Below are 11,858 nucleotides of genomic sequence, written 5' to 3' on the forward strand. Positions count from 1 at the left end.
GAATCTTAATTTGCAAAGTAACTTATAATTGAGGCCTTCATTTAATTGTAAAAAGGACAATATTTCCCTTTGAAATGTACAAGAATAGCGGTAGAATGTGGCATGAGATTCAAAAACTCAAGTACCTCAGATTTATACTTAAGTACAGTCCATGTGTAAATGTACTTGGGTTTCATTACACCACTAAATTTGAAACTCTCTTTGTTTTCAGCTCAGTGCACTGTTAAGAGACAAAATCAAATCAATAGAGCTTCTGTTAAAACAATTGCATCTTGACTTAGTATAAGGTTTTTCGTGTTAGCATGCATGTATTCAGTTGGGACTTTACCTGCTGACTACAACTTCAAAAATAATTAATGGTCCTCGCTCACATCAACAACATATCAGATCACCATTTCAGGATTCCCCTCAAATGAACTTACAGTAACAGCATATTGAGATGAAACCCCGTCTGACAAGCACCAAAACTATGACTCGTCACTTTAGTTGGAAACCAAGGACACCAGACATTACAAAGAATACCAAAGTGTTTATTTTGACTCATTTGATGCAACTACAGTTTAGCAATAGTGAGCCTGTTAAAAACAGTCTGTAGGATGGAGTCTCTCTCTCACATTCACACTCACACACCATTCATTCAACCCAGTACTGTTGAACTCCCTGGCTGCTCCATTTAAGGATTAGGCAAACTCACAACACTGTCCAAACACAATGGCTGGCTACTGATCAAGGAGTGGATGAGTAGCAACCAATCTGTCCACATACAGTGATGTAAAGTGCAACAATGAGACCAGATGCTTTTGATAAAGAAAGTTTTGTGGAAAAAGTCCTTAAACTATGAAGTTTAGCCCCAAATTAGTAGCAGTAATAATATATCTATCAGGTATAAAAAATAAACGCTATTCTATACAAGCGGTAGAGAGGGATATACACAGTACATACATACATGTCATTCAGGGCAAAACAGCACATTAATACGCAAAAAGAAGAAAGCAATGTAGAAATATGAATACAGCCTGACTTGTAACAACTCATCCTGAACTGCTACTCACCTGCCCCCTGCACAGAGAGAACGATTAGAGTTGAGAAATAAATTTAGAGTGATAAGCAGTATTTCATTTACCAGAAACAGAAATAACATTGGAAAAAAAACAAAAAAACTACTTAATAGGGATCTGTGCCAAATATACAAAAACAAGCAATAATAGGAGCATTTTTCATGGCATGACTATATTCAGTAAAAATACATCAGAAATACATACATATCAATTTACATACAAATGAACTCAGTACAATGGTATTCATATACATACATAATTGAAAGTCATTTTGGAGAGGGGGGAGCCATTCCTCTGACGTACACCAGTTAAGTCATATATAAATCAGAGCCAATAAAAATCTGCAAAGTCCAAAAGTCCAGAGGCAAAAATTAAACTCAAAGCAAGAGTTGTTTCATCACTAAACACCTCTGTGTAGAAGTGCCGATTCTGAACCAGTTAAAAAACAAGGTGACCATAATGTGGAGCATAGGAGGCTTTATTTTAATTTTAACAAGCACCTTAATTACCTGAAACTGTTAATTTAAAATAGTAAAATTCTGACCCGCACCCCACCCCCCCCCACCCCTAAAACCCCTGCATTATTTTGGTGCTTGGCTCTTTATGTCACAAAGTGTATTGGCTTCGGCAACTCAACATTAAGATTCTCTATTTTCTAGCTGGTGCACAAAAACACTGAAAGGTTTAATTTTGACAAATTTCCATTATTTTAAACAAAGCACTTCATAAATACAACATGATTTTTGAGTCTGGTACCTTTGTTTATTTGCAAACATTTGCTCTGCCTGTGGTAGAAATGTAGTTCATTAATACACCATAGTTTTGCGTGCTGGTAATACAAAATATATATTCTTCTATGTACATGAGGACAGTGCATATTTAACCAGCTGTGTTTGGACTCGAGCCATGCATGAGCAGCTGCCGGGTGATAAAGGCTGTGCTGTTAGTCTGCCATGATTCTTTACCTGATAAGAAAAGGACTTCTTTTGTTTTACTGGAGACGTCTGACTCAAGTTAAGAGAGCGTTCAATACAAAACTCAAGCACACACACACACGCACGCACACACAAAGTTGCTCACAAGTATGCCCACACACATTCGCTCACAAGCACACAGGAAAGCTGATACACAAACATTAACGCTTTATCATACATAACAATCCAAAAATATAATTATTTGTTTTGACAATGTTTCCTTTGAAAAGCAGTAAGTAAAATGTTTTGTTCTCGCCTGCATTTCTTTACGATGCTGTACATCGAGCTACTGTCTGACTGAGCTCAGCTTGAGCTCACCGTGTCAGTGCAGAGGTGTCCTTGAACGCTCATCATATCACGCCAGCTTTCCTGCACCTCGTTTCACCTTCACTGTCAGTGAGGGGGGACATCTTGGGAGAAATTTAAGGTAGATTAGCATATTTGGGAAAATGCTTCCCGCTCTGACAACAATCTCTGGGGTCAGAGGTTGAGAATGGGGACGTCAAAGAGGTCACACAGGCCTTCTGTCTCATCCAGGTTGTATATGTAGTCGTGGTCGCTGGGTGGAGGGGACAGACGGAGGAGAGGCGAGAACACTGGAGGTGAAGCAGACAGAGACAGGGGTGAGACTATGCACAAAAAGAGGCCACGAGTCAAAGTGCTGAAATGTTTTCAACAGCCTCTTTGTTACACATATTATACATAATCAATTTACACAATTTCAATTACACATTTTTCAAAATTTTACTACAATTGCTTCTGTAAAGAAAACTCACCTTCTGATGACATCAAGTCCTCCAACAGGTCTCCACTCATGATCTCTGTCAAGATTACAGAAAAGCATTGAGAGATGATTTTAAAATTGAAGAAGTGATTGACAGGTAATTACCACATAATCACTGGCGGAATATTTTAATTGTGTGTAATATTCAAGGGGAGTTTACCTTTTGTTGGATCAAACATATCAGAGAGCTCTTTGGGAAAGTCCAGCACTAGAAGGCAACAACAGGAAACGTTTCAGCTGTACAGTCACTACATTACACTGAAGTGCATGATATGAATATTGAAATTTTCCTTATACTATGCCTAATGGTCCTGCAGTAGCCATTTAAATATATTGGTTTGCAAAATTAATATCATCTGTAAAAAGTGAAACTATCGAAATTAACATCCAATGAATCGGTGTGTAAGATGTGATTCCAATTACATATATGGCACCAAACTTTTGAAGCAAATGACCAAAATGACAAAATATCAAAAAGTCGATCAACTTCATCATCCCTGACTAAATATCTTCATCCTTCCAGGCTGCATTTCAGAGAGAGAGAGAGATAAGGAGAGAGCGAAGGAGAGGTTTCAAAAGAATTAGAAACACGGAAAACTCACATTCAGATGGATCCGACTTAATTGGTTCAAACACTGAAGAGGCAGCAGAGGCAGCAGATCCATCCAACGAGGCAGAAGATTGTAGTTGCTGAGTAACTGCAGCAGATGTATCTGTTGTAGGGGTGAGTGGCGTGGTGCTCGTCACTTCTGAAATAAGTGTGAGATAAAATAATGTTGGTTCTTGGCATTATACTACAGTACATCATAAATGGTTCCGTGTAAAATACAATAAAAATGCAAAATTACATTATTTTTGATAGCGTACAAAATAGTTCTTAAGACAGGGAAATTACAGACTAAAAATTTGCCTTAGGGCTCATGTATTCAAATCCAATGGTCACAGACTGGGAGTCATAGTCCACAGTGCAAGCATACTACATTAGGTGTAAATTAAGGCATGTAATATACAGTTATCTTTCCAATGTTCCTTAATTTTAAAACATGAATAGTGGGCAAAATTCTACCCCAGTCCCCAGGAAGAGGTTCTTGTCTGTCTTTGACACTTGATGAATGTTCAACATAAAGTAAAATGAAAGTAACCCCACAGTTGTACCGAACTCACACAGAACCATGACTCTGAAACCGTAATACTGCTATACCCCTAATTCAGCTCACAATGCACTCACTGGTCTGTTATCCCTCCTTACCTGTCACTGAGGCTGTCTGGTTAGCTGCTGTAGCCGACGTTGTGGGAGGACCAGGTTTTGTAGAAGTTGCTAAAGCTGCTTTGGGGACCTGGAGGGTAGAAAGACAGCAAAGTCATAACATTGTATCCTGAAAAATCATTGTGTGATGAAAAAGAGAAGTCAGTGTTTTGATTAGTTATTTTTCAGTGGTGATTAAACATTTATGAGCTCCATCTCAAACGCAACTGTCATATGAATGATGAACTGAAAAACAGAACAATATTGCTGTCTTGGGGTTGATGTCAATGTGAACTCCCAGACTCTTACAGTAAACACATCAATACATAAATAAAACTATTTGCAGAGAGACAGCTGGCATTTGTGTGGACCTGGGAGGCAGCAGTGGGCAGCATAGAGGTAGGTGTCGGTGCTGGGAGGCTTTGAAGGACATCATCTGGAGGAGGGACGGGCAAAACAACAGGAGAGGCACTGGACGGGTCCTTATTTACCAGCAAAACCTCAATGGGACCAGTTGAACTCTTGAGACGGATCTGGTATTTCCTTTGTCCATTGAGGACCTGGATAAGAACACATATACCCAGTCTGAGATACAACACACAACAGCAGCTGGACGAAAGGAGCATTCAAAGTGCACACACCACACATCTAACTTACAGATTCTGGTATGGGGACCTCTAGCTGTGTGCCAATGGGAGCACGGATTGCTAGGAGTGTGTCACCTGAGGAGGAAGGAGAGGCAGGTGATGAGTGATAGAAGCTGTTTGTCAACATGTCATAGATGAAGAAAAATGCCTATAAAGATTGAGCATCTGAAACAATTACCTTTGAAAGCTCCACAGAGGTCTTCATGTTTTATATAGGCCATAGTATGAATGTGTTAAGGGTTTTCCAATAAATATCATGTATTCCATTCAAATGAGATGGTTGGTTAACTAAGGACATGATGGTTTAATGAACACTTTAATGAACAGTGTGAAAGGGGCATAAATAAACCTTTCATTAGACCCTCCATTAAATAAAGTCTTTAAAAAGCCCCCTTCAGGCTGAGTAATACTTTCCATGACCTTTATGTTAAAAAAAAATTAAAAATCTTTGTAGTGGCCCTTTAAATGACCGGGACAGAGAGCCTCGATATGAGCTGCGTGGCCGGCCGATCTGGCAGAATCTGTGGGGATGCATGCCCAGGATTATCCCCTATGAGATGCCAGATGGTGCTGAGATTGGAACGTACATTCATTTCATTGTGTCTACTGTTGCCCAGTGCCACTGAGTGCCACATGCATGTCCCTAAATACTGAACACGAGTGGTTTTCACAAAGCATATGGTATATCCAACTTATTCATCATAGTACTTCAGGTCCATTTTATTCTCAGGTTAAACCGTCAGTGATTTGGCACTGCTCTGAGCAACAATAATGAGCCTGCAAATTCATTAAACTTTTTCCATAAACAGGTGACAGTTAGAGCAATATTGTCAGATGGGAATTTAATACAACAGAAAGCATGCATCAACAGATTTTATTTTTATTAACATCCGTCCTGAGCAATCTGATCACAAGTAGATTGCTCCAAGTCCACCAGTTCATAACCGGCATTATAATACGTCTCAGCATGCGTCTCGAGTGACCACATGTGACTGAATCAGATAGACAGTGTTTCATAAAGTTTGTTCTAACTCAAAAACGTGCACATTTTTTTAGGAGACTTTCTCCACAGGTGACAAAGCAGACTATATTTTGTTTACTGTTTACTGTATTTGTAAAACATTGTTAATGTCAATTAAATATTGTTTTCTTCCATAAATTCAGCTAAACAGGCAGTCATTCAATGTGACCAGGATACGTATGCGTACACACCGCCAAGCAAATGCGGTCACAGTGGCCCAGACCACCTCTGAATGTTTTGTATGAGTGATAGGATCTCAAATGCATTCTTAATGCATCTTGGGGGCATTCACACTTGAACTTAGAGCCGTCCACTTATGATCATTCATAATGGATGTTAATACCAGGTCTGAACAGGTCCCAAGAAAATCACCCTACTGATGTCACAAGAGTTATCTTGGCTGGGGGGCTTGAAAAGCACCAATTATGAAAAAGTGTTTTAAGGAACACTAATAAAAAATGTTCACTAATAAAAATGACATCAGCACTGATCAGAGAATAGTGGAAAACTATTTCTAGCTTAAACATAAACAAACTGTGCAGTGAAGGATATGGGCTGTTGTTGGAGTCGTCTGTGACATTCTTGATGCTCTGTTGGACCCAGACTCTCTGCTGGTCCAGCTCGTGTTCCCTGAGAGCCAAGTCATCTAGCTCTGCCTTCAGATCAATCAGCTTATCGGCTATCTCTCTGGTGTTGCAGCCTGGACCTACACCCCTGAAACACAGAGACACATAAATTGTCATGCACAGACAGCAGGCAAAGACAGATTCAAAACTATGCTTTCTCTCAACACCCTGCTTTATCACAGATACGACTGCTGATCAACCTGCCTCATCTCAGAGCTAGGACAGAACAGGACAACTGCTGAGTTGACAGGTAACATGTTTTAAGACAGATTGCAAGTTTACCACATAGCTTGAAATAATGTTTTTTACTGTTACATTCTTTAATGAAGTGGTTTGACAAGTCCAACAACAACATGTTCTGTTAAGCAATGATGAATAGTACTGAATAATATTGTGAGCAGTACTAAACACACCCTATCAGTTGAATGGAGCAGAGCCATCAATAATGTCATTAGTAACATCTGTGCTGTTCTGACTATGACACACCAAAAAGTGAATTAGAGGTTGACAAACAATTGATTTTCAAAGGCTGACCCAATAATAATAATTTGGAGCACAAGCAGGACTTTAATGGTCTATACTAAACCACCACCCAACCCTGCAAAAACAATAAATAAATTAAATGATACTGTGGGAAATTAACAATGTTTGGCTTGATGATCAGTTTAACAGTTATCCAGTTTCTAATCAAGTCAATGTAATAAATAGCTAAATCAGTGATGTACATCCCCATGTGTCGTATGGAGGCTGTGCAGCCACTGGCCACTATTTGAGCCAAGTTCAGTCAATACTGTCCTATTGGCCGACCTCTAATATGAATACAGTTCTGACGATGTGGAAGCAAACCTGCAATTAACAACGGAGAGCTGCTAATTTAACATCAAAATCATTGTTTTAAAACCAATGTGCTTGGCTACAGAGTCAAAACAGCATATAACTATGTCACTTTTTCAACACTTATTCACTGAAATGTAATGCCAGACCTAAACCATCTTGACATTTTCATGTGTTTACAACTCTCATATCTTCAGTTCTGCAGGAGGTTTTGACAGCGTACATACTGTAGTCAGGTCAGGTGTTTTTCCATTCTTCAGGTCAGTTCGTTATAGCGTCAACAAATGTAAGTATAGGAAAGTGACATATAAAGCGCACATTGTTTTTGGTCAGTTCTACAACCTAAAAAAGAAAATCTGATGCAAAATGGGATTCTGTTTAGTTTCATATGGTTTCACACCGTCCTGCTCAACACTACTTTCTCTACTGTTATGACTGAATTATACAGTCAGTCACAGGCTTATGAGCATGTTTGTCACACAGATTAACACACAAGCAGAGTAGGTACATGTTATTTGACAAGGGGGAGTGGAGGTGGTGGTGGGGTTGCTGCAAGTGACTGCAAGACACATATTTAGTAGTATGGTTTCAAATAATTCAGCCCTCTCCTTACTTCACCACAATCACAGCAAACTCCAAAATATTATTTTAATTAACTAATGAAGTGTGGATATATATATTTTTTTTTAATTCACATTTACTAAGGGAAATTTTGCCTTTTCATGAAGGCAAAACACACAGAATCCTTTTGGACAACAAATGCAGTACTTATTAAATGTTTTTTTTCATTAAAAAGAGAGTCTTTTACACTATGGGGAATAAAAAAATGTACTGGGGACTTACTTCCATTGGATGCTGTTCTTGGACTTCTTCTCTATCAGTCCAATTCCCTCCAACACATTAGTGATGTCGTAAATACGTCGTTTCTGCCGCACAGCCAATGTATCTGCGGCCTGAATGACAGGACAAAAGCAATACAAAATGTCAGAGATTACTCGCATTTCCTTGTTCATAGACTGAGAGACCACAGTATGTGTACCAAAGTATTCAATTCACTGCAGCCAAAATCCATGAGGTTTCACCACCCAGCAAATGACATTGTCATTTAAACTTCCTTCCCGACCCAACCACTTGCTGTTTAGCAAACTAATGATAACCATATGGGTGGTGCTGATAAGTGTAGGTCTGGGCCCTCTGAGTGCATTGGAGTCACAGACCTGCTGAATGGCAGCTAATGAGGCTAAATTTCATAGTTTATACAACATAATTTAATTATTCACTCATGCAAAACAAAGATAAGGATGTCTAGTTCAGTATGGGTGTGGAAGAACACTGAGTGTCATGAGCTATATTTTACCTTTTACAGCAGTGTCAACATATTAGGGTTGCAGTAGTATACTGGTTGCAAGGTATATCATTTTACGAATCTTTATGAATTGACAGTGTGCATTTGCTTACCTACGGCATTTAATTCTACCATATCAGTGTTATCATAATATATATATATATATATATATATATATATATATATATATATATATATATATATATATATATATATATATATTTCAACTCTATAACAAGTTTCATGCCTATCAGGACATAACATTTTGTGAAGTTATAATAAAGCAATTGCTCATCAAAAAAACATCTGTTTTCATTCCTTTAAGGGTGAATGTAACAGACAATAAAAATAATAACTGCGTAACATCATATACAGAAATACAGTGAAACTGATATTTTTCTGAGATGGCTATCGTACCATGAAAATCTCACTTACTGCAACTACAAGTCAGAGCAGAGTTTCTATCTTACAAAACACATTTAAAACACAGCGTGTTTACAAAAACCCTTGTAGTGTCTAAAAGATGTGTTATAACAGAAGAATTACCATATATCAATCCCCAAACATCTATGCTAAGACCTACACAGGGGAACAAGTCTGTTTTCTGTCCGGGACACAATGTTTAATTGCACAAAGTTAGCTGGTTTCATTATTCAAACATGTTGTATTTTTACAGAGAGGAGAGAATACAAAATAAAAAAACTACATGTCTGGTATTTTCACATTCGTAGGCTATAGATTGAGCAAACAAATGGCCCATCATGAGTGCCAGCGGCTATGAATCCAGTTTGTCCATCAAGTCACTAAGGTCTCTGTGAAAGAGAAACTGTTGTGTAATATAAAGTAATGCTTGGCTGGTCAGGCTGCCATCTGGCTTCGTGGTTTTGGTTGAGACAAAAAACATGGATGGCAGTGTTTGTTAAGATGTTTCTATTTATATTCCAGGTAGACAAGTGTATTAACATTTTTTGATAGGTCTGGTCTTCAGGTCCAACCCCACTTTTGTGGTATTTGAGCTCAAAGTTTGCCAAGTGTTAGAGCCCCTGGCTAAGAAAAACACCAACTCATTCTTCAAGAAATTGAGCTTAAGTGACTCTGACACCAACAGGCTGATCAGCAAGTAGGATCACAGTTTTGTGGGAGTTTTACTATAATATCTAAACAGATCAAGAGGAGGATGATGACCTAGACTGCGGTGCAGGACCAGCGAATGTTAGTAAATGTACATGTAATTGAAAAGCTAATGCATTGTCGTTAAAAGCCTTACGAGTAAATACTGAAAGCTAGCTCGGTGAATAAATGTCGTTAAGTGACAAAGACATTATCAATCAGAAAAAGGTTGTTCATGTGTAAAGATGCAGTAGCGTTAGCTCAAAAGGGGCACGACAAAAGCTGACCCACTTTTTTTTAACTTTGAATCTGCAGGGGGCAGAGTCTGAAAAGTTGACCGGTGTTCTCAAAGTTCAGTTCGTAACCTCACTTTGCTCCCTGTTGAGAAAAGCCAAACTAGCAAGACACAGCATGTGAGAGGAGGTTTGAAAGTAACCTAGGTGTTTAAAAACTACAGAGCCAAAAGAGCTATCGCCCATTGAAATTAGCCTGTCACACGGCTAGGCTAGGCTAACAGGCAAGCTAGCGAAAGTGCATGTAACCGAACGACAGCGGGCTGGCTCAAAATGACATGTGCTAGCTAACAACAAAGACTCTGGGGCTGCATGCTCACCGCTTTCAAATCCAGCACTCCGTCCTTTGCCTCCTGTAGCAAAGTCACAAACTTGGTCGTGAGCAGTCCGAGGCTCTTTTCGTGCCTGCTGGGAGTCTGTGGCTGCAGCGAGTCCCCCACAGCTCCCAGTTCGCCTCTGTTACTGGCCGACTCCAGCTCCATCATCACTCGGGACCAGCTCCGTACTTCCCCCTGCCTCCCCGACCAAACCCAGCCAGCGAGCCCAGGAAAGCACGCTCTATCGCCGCAGTAAGACAAACAGAAGGTCGGGGAAGTGTGTGGCGGAAAACAGGTGTTAAATGAGCTAGTCCGACCTGGTTTGCTCCAAATTATTTCACTAAATCGAGCCGAGCAGGCTGAGTGCAGCTATTCAATGAGCGGCGAGCAGTCGGCGGAGAGAGCCGTTGGCCACGCGAGGTATGACGGGACGGTTCAATCGCCAGAGGGACCGTCTGCAAGTACTCGCATCGATTCAAAAGCGTCTCACAAAGTTTATTTAAACTTGTGAAGTCAATAAATATAGTCGCAGCCGCCAAGTTACTGCATCGTGGCCATACGTTAATAACATGCAATGATTACGTGTTATCGTTTTTTTTAGGTTTGTGAAAAAAGGGGGTTTCCGGATGTGTCCAGGAGCGCTATTGTCACACAGTCCCTTGCCTACTCAAACTTGAAGAAAACACACGCACGCGTTGGTGAACGTGCACATATACACGCACACCTCACACACGCGCGGGCACACACGGTCATGAACGTTTTCCAGACACATCCAGTAAATTGCCAATGAAAGCATCGAGTTGAAGTCTTTGTAAGTTTACTGTAGAATTTTGACTTGATACATGACTCATGTTTTTTATATCCATAGTTCATTTATTTTTATATTAATATTGAATTATATGGACTATAGTTAATATATTATAGCAATTTATATTTGTCCATGACAGTTCAAAGCCCTAGAAAAGTCATGTTGATATTTTATTAGACTGTGTAGTACTCAGCTACTACTACTATTCAGCTGCTAAAACAGCAAGCATCTAGTACACAACCCTTGTGTAAGCTTACTTCGGTCTCTGTCAGTAGTTGTTTGCAGATGTATTAGATTATATATCAAGTTACGCAGGCAAACAAATAAACTATATTATCTACGTAAAATAAGTCTAAACTTTAAAAGGTTTAGCTTTCTTCCAATAAATGGCAAGAACATGTTGGAAAAGGTAGTTTAATTCTCATTTATTCATCTTAATTTATTTGGCAAATATATATCCAGTGTATTGAGATAGTTAAATGTTACTTATAAGTTATGCTTTATGTCTTTTTCCATGTTGAGTGTGATCTTTAACAGTAGAGGATGCATATCTCTTTCAGATTATAGTGTCCTTTATGTACAAGAGTAATCTCCAACCTCTGCTACTGAGATGATGTTGTGAAGCTATGAAACATCATCATTACTAGGCCACGAAATATTATTGATTTAATATTGATGAGGATTTTTATTCATCATAATTATGTATTTCTATTTATAATTAGTTGTATATATATATATATATATATATATATATATATATATATATATATATATATATATATATATATATATATA

General features: G+C 38.9%; 1 protein-coding gene across 1 annotated transcript; it reads right to left on the minus strand.

Moving 5' to 3' along the window:
- Nucleotides 1–514: 514 nt before the first annotated feature.
- On the minus strand, nucleotides 515–10,664 carry e2f4 (E2F transcription factor 4). Its single transcript, XM_073471596.1, has 11 exons — nucleotides 10,259–10,664; nucleotides 8,034–8,143; nucleotides 6,283–6,444; nucleotides 4,888–4,931; nucleotides 4,720–4,784; nucleotides 4,434–4,622; nucleotides 4,066–4,153; nucleotides 3,419–3,565; nucleotides 2,977–3,024; nucleotides 2,809–2,853; nucleotides 515–2,628 (listed from the first exon to the last, which is right to left on the minus strand). Exons 1-11 carry the CDS (start codon nucleotides 10,421–10,423, stop codon nucleotides 2,513–2,515), a joined length of 1,179 nt encoding a protein of 392 aa, XP_073327697.1. The 5' UTR covers nucleotides 10,424–10,664; the 3' UTR covers nucleotides 515–2,512.
- Between the last annotated feature and the right edge of the window lie 1,194 nt (nucleotides 10,665–11,858).

The sequence above is a fragment of the Pagrus major genome, chromosome 8 (assembly GCF_040436345.1).
Source record: "Pagrus major chromosome 8, Pma_NU_1.0".
Lineage (NCBI taxonomy): Eukaryota > Metazoa > Chordata > Actinopteri > Spariformes > Sparidae > Pagrus > Pagrus major.